Below are 17,560 nucleotides of genomic sequence, written 5' to 3' on the forward strand. Positions count from 1 at the left end.
AGACAGATACAGAGATGGAGAGAGAGGGACAGAAAGAGGGAGGGACAGAGGGATGGAGGGGGGACAGATGGATTCAGAGATGGGGGGAGGGACAGAAAGAGGGATGGACAGAAGGATGGAGGGGGGGACAGATGGATACAGAGATGGAAAGAGGAAGGGACAGAGGGATGGGGGGAGGGGAGAGATGGATACAGAGAGGGAGAGAGGGACAGAAAGAGGGAGGGACAGAGGGATGGGGGGAGGGGAGACATGGATACAGAGATGGAGGGAGGGACAGAGGGATGGGGGAGGGGAGAGACAGATACAGAGATGGAGAGAGAGGGACAGAAAGAGGGAGGGACATAGGGATGGATACAGGGATGGAGAGTGTACGTCCAGTTGGTCCCCCAACTGTATAGATAAGAAAATGAGGCACAGAGAGATAAGTGACCTGCCTGTGATCACAAGGCACTAGAAGTCAGTTATTCACAGCTGCAGAGTTCAGACACAGTTAAGTCACCTACAGAGGCACTCTTTTGGAATTGTTGTCTTGGCCCTTCCAGGCTGGGTTCCTTCCAGTCCCAGTCTTCTATCTTGGAAAAGCTAACCAAGAGCGATGAGTGATTCAGCTTGCCTGCCCCTCCTGTACTAACAGCTCACCTAATCAGCCTGGAAAAGTCAGAAGGGTTTGTCTATTTGAGCAGGGGCACGGATGGCAGAGCATGGACCACAGTGAGCCCCCATGGCCCACAGTGAGCCCCACGCTTGCCAAGAGAAGATAATCAGCAGATGAAATGCCAGCGCCTAGCTCCAAAGATTTATCCCTGATCCCAGGAGTGGGGCCTCTCAACTCAGCATCCCAAGATGAAGGAAGAGCCTTCCAGCAGAACAAGGGCCCAAGCTAAGAAGCAGATCTGCAGGTCTGCCTGGGAGGAGGATTGTTGCCAGGTCACTGTGTTCCCCCGAGACTCCTGGAGAAAGCCAAGTCAAAGACGTAGGGTGAAAGCATAAACAAATGCTTAATATGGTCTCTTGCCATCTCTTGAGAGACAGGAACCTGAAATGCCCTGGGAGAGGGGGTGGACCAAAGCCCATGGGTCCAGCAACCATGAATCACAACAACCTACCTGTCTGATAATGGCCAGCTGCAGAGAGACATAGAGAATGATCTGATGGTCATTGGGGGCCAGGCTCTCAGCTCTGTATGGGAAGAACAGAACAAACATATCTATCAATTCACAAGTATGTATGAAATGTCTCCCACCTACTTAATCCCATTCTAGGCACTGTAAGGAGTCTGCTTGGTCCCTGCCCTGGGGGGAGTTCATAATTCCGCTTGAGAAGGCATGAAGCAAAGAGAAGAAAACACAAGAGAGAATAGGATCAATTAACTGCAGATTGGAACACGACTGACTGGATATCAATGCAGTAGGGGTTGTGAGAAAGGCAACCAGCACAGACTGGGGACTTGGGAAGAGGGCGGGTCCTCAAGGACAGGTAAAAGAGAGAGAGAGAGAGAGAGAGAGAGAGAAAGAGAGAGAGAGAGAAAGAGAGAGAGAGAAAGCCCCAGGGCTCTGAGCTGGGTCCCTGAGTAGCTCCAGACAGAAGACAAGCTGAACTCCATCCATCTCCACCCCCTCCCCACTCCCAGGCCCGCTCGCTGAGCTGCCTGCTGGCCTCCCTACCTCCCTCCTTGCGGAGGGAGCCCAGAGCCAGGTTCCTCTGCAGAGCAGATGTTTCCAACTTGGTTCAGGCTGGGGGCCAGGGAATGAGGAAGCCGGCACCTGTGCCTTCAAGTGCCCAGCAAGCCCAGCTGCAGGAGGGGAATTACAAGCAATGGAAAAAGCCCATTCCAGGAAGCTGAAAGGCGGCAGACGGACCAGATGACTGACCTCGGGGACAGTTCCCTGACCCTTTCTGATATCCAACTGGGCTGCTGGGGACAAGAACGTTTCTGGTGGCCTGGGATGGACTGAGGAGTCAGGGATAACAGGGAGGACAAGTGGCTATTTGCTTGGCCCCTGGGTGCCTTGTTCCAAGCACAACAGCAAAACCAAACTGACTTTAAGCTTAACCTTCCCAACAGTGTGAAGGAGCGCTTGGGGCCTGAGGTCTTCCAGGCTGTGTCATCAGATCCCAGCATCTGATGGGGAGGTGAGAAAACAGGAGACAGAATAATAGGGAAGAGAAAAGCAGGGGAAGGGGGGTGGTGGTGAAGAGACGACAATAGGGTCAAAAAAGAGAGAGGAAGGAGGAGGAGGATATATAGAGGGCAATGTGATCACCACTTGACAGCCTGATCTAGTTCAACCCTACAATTCTACAGATGAGGAAGCAGCTCGAGGCACTGACCTGCAAGGTCACCAGAGCAAGGTCAGAATGCAGTTCTCTGACTACAAATTCAGGACTTATTCAGTCCTTACAATGCCCTAGGAGGCAGGTGGAGAAGATGTTATTATCTCCACTTTATAAATAAGGAACCTGAGGCCCAGAGGGGTGAGGTGAATCTCCCAAGGTTACACAGCCACTTAGTGGCAGATCCAGAACTCAGATCCCCTGACTCCCAGTCCAATATTGTCCCCACAGCACCAGCCTAATGTTCTATTTCCTATCCACTTAGGCCTGGGCCCCCCTCCCATCAAAGGAAGGACCCAAACCCAGATCTTCCCCCCCCCAGAAGGGAGCAAGGCCAGAGGCCAAACCCCATGAGATAGCGCGGAAAAGAAAAGGGCTGACTTGAAGCAATGCTGAGCACAGCAGCCCCAGGCAGCCTGTCAAAGCTGGGAGTGGCGGGGCCAGGCCAGGCTGTCTCTCCTCATTTCCTCCTCCTCCTCAGTCCAGGGCAGTGGAGACTCCTGCCAGACAGGTCTCTTCAGTGTCCCCCAAACAAGCCCTAGTTGTCCCCACCTCGGTTCCTCCTCCTCTCTGGAAAGTCCTCCCCACCCTCTTCCTTTGCATCCTTCAAGGCCCAGGCTCCTCTTCTGTCTCTCCTAAATCTCTCACAGCCTGGGATAGCTGGACCACTTGGGGGCTGACGTTCTAAATGAAATTAGAGCCATTGGTGTGTCCGTCATGGGCTCTGTTGGAGTACAGGCTAAAGAATGAAGGTCGTAAGGAAAGAAGGGAGAAGATAGGAAAAGTGAGAGGGGAAGAGAGTGACCCAGGGACATGGATAGAAAGGGAATTTTAACAATTATTCCCCTCCCCACACCCCTGCTGCCAGCAAAGGAGGAGGACAAATAAATCATCTGTCTTTATCCTCCTTCTAATCCAGGCCTGCTAAGGCAACACCACATGGCTAGGACAAGAGGGAGATGGCTGCATTAGCCTCCATGTGGCTCCTGGGTGACCCAGGAAAGCCGAGTTAGACATCAGAAACAGCAATACAGCATTTCTGTTGTCTGATTTACTGGCCGCGACGTCTACCTTCTCTTCTCCCTAAGATTCCCCCACACCCACCAACCTCTCCAAGATCGTGGGGACCAGCCTTGTAAAACTGCATCCACCCCACTCTGCAGCCTCAGCTTCAGTTTCCCCAACTGTAAAATCGTGATGATAATACCTGCCCAACATAAGTCAGAGCAGTATTACGAGGATCAGATAAGAGCTTTGAAAAGATACAAGGTCCTCCCTTCCCTTTGCTGAGCTGGGGAACTACGGGTGGGAAAGAAAGAGTCCTTTGTCCTACTCAGCTGATATGCTGGTTGTCTTTCCTGAACCGCCTTTTCTCTTTTTAACTCTTTATTATAAGGGATGACCCAAAGGGTCGTGGAGGTGAAAGAGATATATTTGGAAATGAAGATAATTTTAAAAAAAAGAATGAAAAAAATTAAAAGGAAAAGGGTCTTGAACAATTTTTTTTTTTAAAGTATGAAGAGCTATAGCAACATAAGGGATGATTAGTGATTAAAAAACAAATCTAGGGCAGTTGTTCTCAAACTGATCCCAGGACCCTTTCACACTCTTAAACATTACTAGGGACCCTAAAGAGCTTCTGTTTATGTGAGTTGTATCTATTAACTGTATTAGGAATTAAAATGTTTTAGTATTATTGTGAAAACAGTTTTGACCTCACACATCTTAGCACCCCTTGATCACACTGGTCAAGGAGAAGGGGCAAATGACATAGCATTTTTAAAGTGCTTGGCACGGTGCCTGGCACCTTTTCCCGCTCCCTCACTACTCCCTTACCTCAGGTCTCCTTACCTCTCTAGTGTCTCGAGGGCTTTCTTGTTCAATTCATCTTGTGTGGACTTCAGTGTTGCTACAGGAGAGAAGCATGAAGAACAACCATGAGTGACCCATTCCACGGCCTGTTGAGTCAGCTCCTGTTCCCACCCCCTACGGTCCTCTAGCACGGAACACGACTTGGGTTCTTTTAGGGCTGGCAATCTCATTCAGGAGGGCCAAGAACCATCGAGACATTAGCAAAAGCAACATGTCGCCAACTCCTCCATTCCTGCTGGTGAATTCCCATCTCTAACGAACAGGACCGCAAGGTCTCTCACCAGAAAGAATGACTGGGATACTGCTCCCCACGTCCCTCTCCCTCTAACCCTATCCCACCCAAACCTTATCCATCTTTCAAGGCCCAGCTCAATTCTCCCCACTGTGAAGTCTCCCCAGATTAGCCCATGCTGAGCTCTCCCTCCTCTCAACCTTTACAATAAGAATCTGATGAGGGCCAGAGATGTGAAGGGGTCACACAGCTAACAAGCATGTGAGGCAGAATTTGAACCTGGGTTCTTCCTAAGTCCAGTATATCAACACATCGTCTCAAATTGAGATTCAACACTTAATCATATTCTATTCTGAATTGTTCTGTCTTATGTGGCCAAACAGACTCCGCTCTTTCTTGTTTCTCTCTGCCCCCATCACCAAGTACACGGCTGAATACACAAGAGAGGTTCAGCAAATACTCCTGATGGTACAGCCTCCGGCACATCTGTTAACCCATGCATTTTTCATAGGCTGTCCTCCATGTGTAGCTCAGTGCTTGGCACGAAGCAAACACTTCATAAATCCTGGTCTCCCCCCTTGTATCTATGGCTTAGCTCAGTGCCTGGCATATCGTTGGTGCTGAATGCTTATTGACTTGACTTGGTTTTTATTAATTGCTTAGGCAGCAAGTCTTTCACTCCAGCTACAACCTGGCCAGAGAAAGAGCTGAGTCCTAGAGAAATAAGGGCCAAAGAAAATGAACCCAGGTTCTGTGAACCCGCACCCCGACAAATCCTGGGGTTAATGTGAGGATGCTAGGGTGTTTCAAACTGAGACCTCTCATAGATGGGGGTGAAGGATTCTTAAAAAGTTAAAATGCAAAATGAATGTAAATCAAATCTTACTTAAAATGCATTAGGGAAGCTTGTTATCTAAAGGGATTTGTCTCTGAATCCCATCAAACATATCATCCTTTTTTTGTAAAATGAATAATCTCCTCATAGGATTTAGTGGCAAAAGGGCCCTTCTATCATTATTTGTTAACTGAGATGGTCTTACAAATGGAGTTTGTGTAAAGCAAGGTTCATCTGTGTACTCTGGACGATAAACTAACCCATAGGGATAACTGCCGAAGAAACGATCATCCTTTAACGAGAACTAGGAAACTAGGAGAGCCTAGCATTGTGCCAGGTGCTATGCTCTTTATCCTTTACTGAGAGGTGTAGTACTGGTACACAGAGAGCAGGAGAGATACTGACCATGAGACAGGGAAGGCGGAGGATTAGCTCCCTTCAAATCAACCCAGGAAGGATACAGAAAGGAGGTAAGATTTCTGGAGCTACCTTATGATGGTAAGGAAGCCAGCCTGAGGGACTGGGGAGGAATCTCTAAGCTCAGAAAGCAGCCTGGGAAAAGGCGAGGTATTGGGTCAATCAACCAACTAAGTGCAAAGAGCCCTGGACTGGGAGTTGAGACACCAGATCCAACTCCCAGCTTTGCCGGGAGCTAGGTGAGTCCTCAGAAACCAGACCACCCATTCCACTTGTCAGGCCAGAGCCTGAGAGCGGAGAGTTCTGCCATCACCTGCTCACTTACCATCTGTTGCCTGGAGGCTGTAGGTGAGACCCAGTGCCAGATAACCTTTGGGAAGGAACTCCCCAGCTTTGTCCTGTAGGTTGATGACCATCATGGCAAACTGTTCTGCCTCTTCCAGCTGCCAAAATGAAAAAACAAAGGTCTCTGGGTAAGCTGCACACTGGGCTCCAAGTAAAATTTAAGAAAAGAAAGTTAGTGGTCAGGCCATTCGTGTTAGCATTAAATGCTACTCTTGATGAGCTGGGCTCAATTGGAGTGGAAGAAAGAGCAAAGTTAATCCAGTGATTTGAAAGTGCAAAAATCACTTGGTTTTGGCTACAAGATGCAGGCAAAGGGATCGTGTGTGTGTATACCCTCTTCCGGTCACTGACTGTTCTGAGCTGAGCCTCACCTGCCCCTCAGTTCTTCACCCAAGCCCCAAGCCACGGTACCCAAGCTCCTCACTGAGCTCCACGAATGACACACACCTGGAGGAGCATGGATTTAGGGCAGAAGGGACCCTGGAGATCATCAATCTTCCTCATTTTACAGAAGAGGCTCGTAGGGATCAAGTGACTTGACCAGGGTCACACAGTTAATAAGTATCTGGTGGGATCTGAACCTGGGTCCAGCATGCCACCACACTGTCTCCAATTGAGATAAATAAAAGCGGATAGCCCTTCTCAATCTTAATGCCTAGAATGTTCGGCAGCTAATTGAGGTAGGGAGGCAGAGTAGAGAGTGGACTGCAACTAGGACTAGACTAAGTCAGGAGCTCCGAGTTTCCAGTCCCTCACCAGACTCTGCCATCAACAGGCTGTGAAATCTTGGGCAGGCCACTAAAACTGCTCGGGCCTCAGTTTCCTCATCTGTAAAATGAAGAGGCTGGATGAAATGATCCAAGGTCCTTTCCAGCTTCAAAACTTTATAATGTTTACAAAAGCTGAATTATAGTCATACAGAGAAATATACCTAAATGCTAAGAGGATCCTGAAGACTTTAAATGGGTGGGAAGGGGCAGGTGGGAGGCTTTGAGGAAGGGCAAGCCTTGAGCTAAGACAGTCAAGCAGGCGGCATGGAGAAGTGCGACAGCTGGGGAGCAGCTTCGCTGTGGCCCATGTGAAACAGGACTTGATAAGGGGTCCCCCACAATGGCCTTTTCAAGCAGGGTCTACTTTGTTGGATGGAGAATCAGAGAGTGGGAGAGAACCTTAGGACCATGCTTTACCCAAGCAGGATGGATGGCCTATTACGAGGACCCAAGACAAGCAAGGGACCCAGAAGATCACAGGGTTTAGAGCTGGATCAGCCCTCAGAGAATGGTTTTTTGGTTTTTTTTTTTGGTGAGGCAATTGGGGTAAAGTGACTTGCCCAGGGTCATACAACTAATAAGTGTTATGTGTCTGAGGATGGATTTGAACTCAGGTCCTCTTGACTCCAGGGCCGGTGCTCTAACCACCGCACCACCTAGCTGCCCCTCTCAGAGAACTTCTAATCCAGCCCCCTTGTCTTACAAAGGAGGAAACTTAGGCCCAGAGAGGAGATATCGCCTTTCCAGCAATCATGTAAGTAACAGAGTGGGGATTTTCTCCCCATGGTTTTTCCTGCTCCAGGACACTGAGGAACGGAGTCCAGTTGGGCCCTTCTGCCCAAGACCAGCACCGAGCAGTCACCCTGATTCAGTCCTCCAATGCTGGAGCCAAATGAGATAGCCAGAAATGCTCATGATGTGTGTTCACAGGGTGTGATAGCACCCCTCTCTCCTATAGTTTTCCCCGTCCCCTACAACATCATGGGCTGGATGAGTTTCCCTGAAAGTCAAGGAAGTGGTCTCCTATCTGGTCTCTGTTGGGGTGTCACCAATATCTGCCCACCCAGAATGGTATCAGGCTTAGTCCCTCTTCCCCTTCCTGGAGAAAATTAGCCTAACCCACGCTGTGAGAGAGGGAACTACTCTGGTTGATAGCGGGCCTATCATGCCTGGCAAAGCTATAAGTCCTAGGGCCTCTGGGCACCCTTCTCCAAATGTCAGGTCTGGTCTGGTACCTGGTTGCTCATCTTGGCATGTTTTATCTGGAGAACTTCCTTTTATTCATATCCTTTGCTCCCACCTCCCCCAGGAAAAGGCCAGGATGAGAAAAGACTATAAAGGAGGGAAAAGAGCAGGCCTGGAGCAGGGAGCAGGAGAGAGCAGGGAGGCTGGAGATCTGGGACACAATAATCTCTCATTAGGCCCCAGCAGCCTCTTCAGAGTGGGCCAGGCGGCACATGGGACAGAGAGCTCTCTGTCCAGCGGAAAATGGCCTGGGGTTGTTTTTGTCCTGGGAGCTAGAGAGCCTGCTCCAGATGAAAGAGGAGAGAGTACAAACATCTGACGCTCAGGTTTCTGGCATGCTCCCAAGGCATCACCCACAGTATGGGTGACTGAGTGTCACATACAAGGCATGTCTCTCAAGCACATCAGGCAGAATGTAGGACCCCTGCCTTTCTCTCATCTCCTCCCCTCAGCACAGAGAGAAGCAAGTTCCTCCTCCGTACTCTGTGCAGCCATCAATGCACTGACCCACACACACATTCACCTTCTTCACTCTCAGAGGTGCTCGTGCCCAGCTCCAATCAGTCCTCAGCTTCCCAAGAGGCAGGGGATGCTTCTGGAGGGGGTCTCTGTCTGTCACTGCAGCTGCCTCTGGTTGCTTTCAAAAACCAAGCAAGACTGATTCTGCCTCAAACATCTATGCAGCCCCCACTCAACACAGGGCTTACATAACAAGACAGCCACACCCCACTTCAAAGTTGCCCCAACGTGTGTCCGTCTAATGAGGTTATGGATGTGGCCCAGTGTATTGTACTTGGAGTCAGGAAGACCCGAGTTCAAGTCTCTCCTCAGACACTTACTAGTTGTGTGACCCTGCGCTCACATGAGGTATTTAACCTCAGAAACAGGTAACATAGGTAAAATGAGGACAATAATAGCACTGACTTCCCAGGTTTGTTGTGAGGATCCAATGAGCTATGTAAAGTGCTTTGTAAATACTTGTAAAAACTAAGTTTTATTATTATTGTCATCATCACTGTTTTATAACAAAGCCCCACCAGAACAAAGAAGTCTGACTTAACTAGGGCCAGTAACCAAAGACACAAACGGCCTTTTACTCTTTGACTTGTAGCAAGGGGAAGAAGCCAGCCTAGAAACCTTTAATTCTCAGACTAATCCTAAGATAGCTATTGGACAAGCCCAGGATAGGGCCAGTAATTCACAAAGGACACTCCAGCCAACACTAGGACCCTCGAAGGCCACCACAGAGCTGTGCCCACAGCACAGAAAGGGACTGTACTTTCCCAGCAGAGATGGAGGCCACAGGCCCTGGACACTCCTACCTCAGCCTCCCACTCCCACCCCATCCCACAGACCAAACCAGGGCATCCACGGGGAGTTCAGGACCTATACATCACAGAATAGCTTACATTTGTAGGCAGTCTTTCAAGATATGCAAGGAGACTTAGGGTACATACCTTATTTTATTTAATAGTCACAACACATACTAGCACTTCCCTGGGAAGTAGGTGCTATTTTTACCCCCATTTTACACACGAGGAAACTGAGGAGTAGACCCTTAATTATTTTAGATTAGGCCTTTGTTCAAGGTCACAAAGGTAAATAAATGCCTGAGATGGGATTCAAACAAAAGTCTTCCTGCCTCTAAGTGCGGCACCTTGTTTACCAGGCCCCAGCACCCCTCACCGTCCTTACCTGGGGCTACCACAGAGGAGGGAGAGGACCTCCAACCCTTCACAGGATCCCAAGATCTACAATCTAAAAGGGCCCTTAAAGAGCACCTAGTCCGATCCCCTTATATTACAAATACAGAAACTGAGGCTCAGGGCAGAAAAGTGACTTTCCATATTCACAGGCAGCAAAGAGCAAAGCTGGGATTTGAAATCAGGCTTTGTGACTACCAATCCAGTCCTCTTTTCATTATACCAGACTGCCTCTCATCCCTCTTTGCCCTAGGGACCACCATACAGAGGCACCCACTGGGTCATTATGGGGCCACCATAAATATGGAAGCATCCGTGCTACCCCCATAGGGCAGTCCACTGGCTGAAAAACCCAAAAGGGTATGCAGAGAGGGAAATAATCACAAATGATAACAACAAAGATAACATGACAAGGATTCCTTGGCTTCAGGTCATTGACAGACCGAATTTAACATTTTATTTTCTGAGTTTTGGCTGCCCAGGAATGTGTCTCCCAAATCATTTCTATATAATTAAACCGTTTCATGGAAGAGATGGGACTAGGGGCATGGCAGAACACAGAAAGGTGTGGAAGCATAAGCTGAAGGCAATCCAGTATTAGGCACGGCATCTCCTCTCCCATCATATCTTTATGGAAACCAATTAGCAAAATTAGTGTACCAGGATCACATCAACCCTTCGCCTTTGCCCATATGCACCACAACATTTATAGCAGCATCATTCTGTAGTGTGTGTGGCTTTGTAACAAGAACTAGAAATAAAGGAGATGCCGGTAACACAAACATAGTGGAATGTGATGGTGAGGAGTACAGAGGAGCCTAGGAAGACTTCGATGCAGAGGAGAGAAAGCGGTGCCGAGGAAAGAACATGCAAAATGGCGACAACAGAAGGGAATGCTGCAAGGTCCCAAGGAACGCGCGGGCCCCAAAGGACACTAGCTCGCTCCTTTGCTCTGCAGAGGTGGAACATCCCATATGTTCTGCAGATTGTTTTCCTCATCTTTCTCCTTTTCTTTTCAAAAATATTACTTGTTATATGGAAAGGCCCTCTGGAAGGGGAAAGGGAGAGGGATAATGGGAGAAATCCTGGTGACATCAGAAAGAAAAGATTTTAATAAAAATTTATTTAATAAAAGAAAAAAAGGAAAAACACCCCTGGCTCTCCAAGCAACCCCAAGTGTACCTTAATTATACTAATAAACTCGCACTAAAAAACTTAAAAGCATAATTCTAACCTAGGTCTCTAACTCCCAACTCCTGCGCTTATTCATTAAATAGCAAAACTGCTTTCTATCAGCCACGACACGTCTGTGAGGAATGATTTTCCCTGTTTTACAGGAGGAAGCCAAGCTCGGGGAATAGAAGCGGCCACCTTGAGACAACATGGGCAACGGGAGGCCACAGGCAGTGCAGAGAGAGTGCAGCCTGGCCCAGAACCCGTATCTTCTCAGTCTTCAGGGAGGGGCTCTGTCCACATCTAACAAAGCCTGGTCAAGGCAACTTGTCATACCTGTTAGGGATGTCGTGTGAGTATCCTGTCTGCTTTCCCATGTCAAAGGGGAAGCAAAAGTAACACACTAATTAAGAAATGAAATCTCAAGCACTATTTCTTCTGCTGGGTCTCCATGCCGTGCTGAGGAACATATGGAAAAGCGCGCCCTTGCAAGGAAATCCTCCTGGTGGCACAGAGCCCAAATCCCATTTTCTCTTGAGGTGAGATCAAGATGCTAATTTGAAGCTGTAACACCTAAGCTGGTAGCTTTACCTTATACCCTGCTAAATAATAACAATAATAATAACAACCATTAATATGGAGCTTTCTAAAGGGTTTTATATAGTTTGCTTTAAAATCACCTTCATTTCTGAACATAACCCTTCTCTACCCAGAAAGCCATCCTTTAAAACAAAGAATTAAAAAAAGGAGAAAAAAGTAGTTCAGTAAAACTAATCTGTCAACCACATCTGATAGTATAGACAATGTTTAACCCAGATAGTTTCACATCTCTGTAAAAAAGGTAAGAGGGACAACTTTTCCCATCTCTCCTTCCTTGTTATAATTACACTGCATTCGGTTTGGTTTTGTTCTTGCTGTTTATACCAGTGGTGTCAAACTCAAATACAAATGGGGGCCACTAAAACCCCAAATGGAGCCACAAGAATTGGACACGACTGAAAAATGACTCAACAACAAACTATACATAAGAGTCCCTGTGGACCACATACTGACTTAGAAAACTACATGTTAACATTACCTATGTTCCATTACATTTTTGTTTTTAAAAAAATATTTCCCAATTATATTTTCATTTGGTTCTGGCCATACTCAGGAGTGCTGCAGACTTCTGGTCTACACTATCATAGTCAGTGTATATACTGTTTTCCTGGTTCTGCATACTCTACTTTGCATCAGTTCAACAAAGGCAGCCTGATTTCTTCATAATCATTATTTCTTATGAAAAAGTAAACATTCTATTTAAAGTCTGAAAAAGAACTTTAACCTGCATTATCCGCTTTGGGCCTCACAATAATCCTGTGAAATAGGTAACACAGGTATTAAGTTAAGTGACTTGCCTTAGAGGCAGGATGGGTGCCCAGGGCTTCCTGAATCTAAGTCCACCCTCCCATCTCCTCAGCCGCACTGCTTTTCTGTCCACTTCACCAGGGACTGGAAGACCTGTGTGTTATTAGGTAGGGATGAATTCTGCCACTCTCTGTCTCCTCTGCCAGGCCCAGGCTAGGGATCATCTAATCCAGCACCCTCATTTACAGATGAAGAAATATGCTCTACGAGGTCAGATGTCTCGCCTAAGATTACATTAAGTAGCAAATGATAGAGCAGAAATTTGAACCCAATCTCTCCCACTCTAGTTCCAGTGTTCTTTCCACAGTGCCATGGATATCTCCAATACCATGCTGCCTCCATGCCGTGATGTACCCTTCACGCTGGATTGCTAGGAAGGGCTGCTGGTTTTGGTCAGAGAAGAATCAACCAAGCAATTAATCTTTACTAAGCACTTGTATGCCTAGTCCTGCTAGGCACTGAGAGGGATAAAATTAAGTGCTGTGAATAATTGTAAGGTTATCAGCTAATATTTATACAGGACATTAAGGTTTACAAGTGGCAACAAGGTGGCACAGTGATAGAGCACTGGGCTTGGAATCACTATCACTCGTCTTCCCAAGTTCAAATCTGGCTGCAGACACTCACTATCTCTGTGACCCTGGGCAAGTCACTTAACCCTGTTTGCCTCAGTTTCCTCATCTGTCAAATGAGCTAGAAAAGGCAATGGCAAACACTCCAATATCTTTGCCTAGAAAATCTCAAATGGGATCACAGAAAGTTGGATACGACTAAAAACAACTCAACAACAATAACAAAGTTTACAAAGCGTTTTTCCCTCATCATCTCACTGGATCCTCAGACTTGTCCTCTGGGACCCTGGGCTCTGATAGCTGAGAGGTTCTGCCTGATCTTGCCAGACCCCAGCCACCTTATCACTTCCGGCCTTCTCCCCCCTTCCAGCTCTCCTCTAGGTGACCCCTTCCCCTACTGGAAGGCAAACTCCTCCAGGCAAGGACTGTTTTACTCACTTATATTTGTCCCCCCAACTCAGGACAGTGCCTGGGCACACAGCAAGTGCTTAATAAATTGTTTTTCATTCATTCAAAAACCTCAGGTGGGAAGTACTACAAATATTTTTATCCAAATTTTACAGAAGAGGAACTTGAGGAAATGCCAGATTTGGAAGAATGAAAAGAATGCTAGATTGAAAGTCAGAGGAATAGGGCTTCAATCCCAGCTGTGCCTCTCACTACCTCACCTTGGACAAATCATTTAACCTTCCTGGGTGTTTTCTGATCCAGAAAACAAAGGGGTTGGACACTAAACCATACATAAGGATCTCTGTGGTGGAACACTAACTTAGAAAACCACCTAATGACATGATCCATTTTACCACATTTTTCTCTATTTTATTAACTGGTTACCAATTACATTTTTTTTTTTGGGTGAGGCAATTGGGTGAAGTGACTTGCTCAGGGTCACACAGCTAAAAAGTGTCATGTGTCTGAGGCTGGATTTGAACTCAGGTCCTCCTGACTCCAAGGCTGGTGCTCTATCCACTGCGCCACCTAGCTGCCCCCCCAAGTTACATTTTAATCTGGTTGGGCCACTGTCCTGAGTCCTGTGGGGCAGGAGCTCTGCTCCAGGCAACATTCTAAGATTCCAAGTTGCAGAAGTGCCAACCTGCAACCAGTAGAGGGAGTTTCCTCACATGGGAGTTCCTTATACTAATAAAACCACAAGTCTGGCCTTTGGAAGGAAGCAAGGGCTGGTAACAGTAGGAAAAAATACAAATGTATGACCTAGTCCTCCAGGAATAGTATCAGGGGCACTAAAGCTCAAATTAATAAAAAATTGGTATGCAACGCTAAAGAGAACAAAAAGGTTTTTTAAAGCTATCTTGGGGGAAAGAGGAAGACCAAAGAACAGACAGACCCACTGGTGGGGACAGATGGGATGATGATAACCAACAACACGGAGAAGGCAAAGCTGGTGGAATTATTGTTTTGCTTCTGTTTTCTCTGCCAAGGAATATGGCCTTTGAATGGTACTCAAAGTAAGTAAAGAGACAGTAAGAGGGCACATCGCAGCCCCAAGGGTCCTAGAGTCCACTCACCCAAATGAACTACATCCATCCCTGGCTCCTATAAAAACTAATGGGTGAAACTGCTGAGCCAGTGTCTGGGATATCTGAAAGAACAGGCGGGGCAGGAAGGGTACACAGCACCAGGTTTTTAAAAGAAGAAGACAGAGTCTGAAGGTTACAGGCCGGTGACCTAGGCTTCAATTCCTGGGGAGAGTCCAGAAAGTATCATTAAAGAGATAGTGAGTGGATAGAGCACTAGTCCTGGCGTCAGGAGGACCTGAATTCAAATCTGGCCTCAGACACATGATAGTCACTAGCCGTGTGACCCCTGGCAAGTCACTTAACCCCGACTGCCTCGCTCAAAAAAAAAAAAAAAAAAGAGAGAGAGAGAAAGAGAGAAAGAGATAGTAAGTGGACCCCTGGAAAACAAAGCAGGGAAGACAAAGAGCTAGCTAGCATGGTTTCACCAAAAAGAGGTCCTGCCAGGCTAACTTTAATTCCTTTTTTGATGAGGTTGTTAAACTGGAAGATTAGAGGAGTAGTGTCGGTCAGTGGCGTTGAACTACAGATAAGCTGCAGGCCCCGACGTGGGGCGCTTCTGGTCTTTACAGACTCTTACTGGATTTGATGGGCTAGCTGATAGTATGATTAAATAGAACCAAGACTTTGAACAATTACTCACAGTTATCGATGTCAACTTGACTGGAGGTTTCCAGCACAGCTAGTGTGCCCAGGAATCCATGCTTGGTTCTGTGCTGGCTTATACTTTTTATCAATTACTTGGAGAATGGATATTGGAGGAATGCTTCTCCACTCTGAACATCAGAGGGAGAGCTAATGTACTGCATGTCAAGACCCAACAAGATCTCGACCAACGAGAACGCTGGAATGAATCAAATAAGATGAAACCTAGTGTAAAAGTCTTACACTTGGGTCCAACAAGTTAGCTTTACAAGCTTTTACAAGCTGCAGGAGTCACGGTTAGATAAACAGCCTGAAAAAAAAAAAAAGATCTGGGGGTTTCAGTGGCCTGCAAGCTCCCCTGAAGTCAGCAGTGTGATGGGGCACCCAATCTTGGGCTACACGATGTGAGGCATAGCTTCCAAGAATAAGGAGGTGACAGTGCCGGAGTCCCTTCCGGTTCCCTATTTCTGTGTTTCTTGGAGATCAATGGGAGCTAAAATAATCACAGGGAAGGTTGCATGGAAGAGGACAGGCTGGGGCTGGGCAGGAGATAGACAGGAGACATTCCAAGCAGTGGGCAAACAACTCCTATCTCTGTTCTTCTAGTCCCCCCGGAAAGGGATGGACTAGTCAGTCAGGGAGGTCCCTTCTAACTCTGAAACTGTGACACACTGATGCCATGATTAAAAGCAAAAACGTGCTTTAAAAAGATGTTTAAGATGACCCCCCACAGCACAGAAACTGCACTAACCACTCAGCAACAGGAAAAAAAGTCTTCATGGCAATGACAGCTTAAAAAAATTGTACAACCCTCTTTCAATGACACTGACGAATTCTGGCTCTTACCTTTTAATCAGACTGGTAAGGACTGGAAGAGTCTTATCTTCATCATCAAACAGTCATGAGAGCTTGGACGATTTGCTTAACCACTTAACCCGAGTCTCAGCAGCCTCACCTGTCAAATGGGACTAACTAAGAGTATCCTTGTCTGCCTCAAAGGGGTGTTGTAAGGACCACCAGAGACAAAGGAGACAGTGATATAGGCATGTACAGTATCATCATTACACTTATTTTAGTGCTGACAATTCCAACTTTCATAATTGACAAATGTTCTCGATTTCATCATTGAGCTCTCTAATAAAGGTGTTTAGACCATAGTGGTCCCAGTCTCCTATTCTTTAGACATGGTTAGCCCTTGAGATTATTCTAAAACCATCTGAGCACCATCTGAGCACCATCTGAACGTTAGTATGGCCCACCATCTCTTCCGAGTTTGTTAACAAGAATGCTGAGACAATTAATTACTGGACTCCTCAGAAATCTGAATATATGATCAAGATTCAGGGCTGAATAGGTCTTTAAAGGTCATTGAGATCAATGGTGTCAAACTCAAATAGAAATGGCTCCCTGCGGACTGCATATTAACTTAGAAAACTAAAAACTAATATTGTATTTCACTGTATTTTCATTTATTTTTAAAACATTTCCCAATTAAATTTTAATCTGGTTCAAGCTGCACTTGGAAGTGGGCACAGACCATAAGTTTGCCACTTCTGATCTAGTTCAACCCTCTAATTTTCTAGATGAGGAAACCAAAGCCAGTAGAGATTAAGTGAATTGCCCCAGGGTTGCACAGCTATTAAGGGAAAGAGCTGGGATTCTAACCCAGGTTCTTTGAGGCTAACTCTTCAACGGCTTTTATGTCCTACCACATAAAAGTCTAAACGCTAAGGCTAAATTTTTAACTTGGCATTCAAGGGCCTTAACAGTTTGGTACTTTTGCATCCTTACCTTATACTCCTCCTTACAACAAGCCAAAATGAATCATTACTGTCTCTCATAACGTTTGCAGAGAGCTGCCTTGGGAGTTGGAGGACCTAGGTGTGAATCCCCCAACTCTAACACTTACTGTTGGTGTGAACCCGGGCAAGCTGTCCTTTCCTCTTCACTTCTCCACATCTTGTTTGATATGCGTCCACCAGGAGGCCTCCATCACCTCCCACCCAGACTACCGTTCCAATGGCCTCCCTGCTTCTCACCTCTCCCTAGCTCCAGTAGGCCTCCACTCAGCTGCCAAAGCGGTCTGCCGAGGTGTGGGCAGGTGTGACCGTGGCAGTCTCCCCCACCATGGGCTCAGGTGGCTCCCGATTTCCTTCAGGATGCTTGGCATGGAAAGCTCTTTGTAGCCCGGCCCCCAGCAGCTTTCCAGATGCCTCACGCTCTGCGGTTCAGTTGCCCTGGCCTACGGGGCGTTCCTCGCACATGACACGCCACCTCCCGCCTTTGCCCAGGCCGCCTTTCACGCCTGCGCTGCTCGGCCAGCTTCAGGTTTCAGCTCATAGCCCACCTTCGCCAAGGAGCTTTTCCTGCTTGCTTCCACGGCTAGAACCCTTCCTCCTCAGAAGACCTTCCATCCACTCTGTGTATCAACAGCTTGCGTTTGCTGTCGTCGGTCATTTCAGTCGGGTCCTACTC

General features: G+C 47.1%; 1 protein-coding gene across 1 annotated transcript in view; it reads right to left on the reverse strand.

Annotated features, from left to right (window-relative positions):
• The window catches only part of TTC7A (tetratricopeptide repeat domain 7A), a 202,809-nt gene that overhangs the window by 78,658 nt on the left and 106,591 nt on the right, over positions 1-17,560 (reverse strand). Inside the window, exons 12-14 of the mRNA XM_027865179.1 lie at positions 6,016-6,133; positions 4,186-4,243; positions 1,107-1,179 (exon numbers count right to left, since the gene is read on the reverse strand). Of these exons, the coding sequence (XP_027720980.1) occupies positions 1,107-1,179; positions 4,186-4,243; positions 6,016-6,133 (249 nt within the window). The remainder of the gene's footprint in view (positions 1-1,106; positions 1,180-4,185; positions 4,244-6,015; positions 6,134-17,560) is intronic.

The sequence above is a fragment of the Vombatus ursinus genome, unplaced genomic scaffold (assembly GCF_900497805.2).
Source record: "Vombatus ursinus unplaced genomic scaffold, bare-nosed wombat genome assembly UNPS02014778.1, whole genome shotgun sequence".
In the NCBI taxonomy this organism is placed as follows: Eukaryota; Metazoa; Chordata; class Mammalia; order Diprotodontia; family Vombatidae; genus Vombatus; species Vombatus ursinus.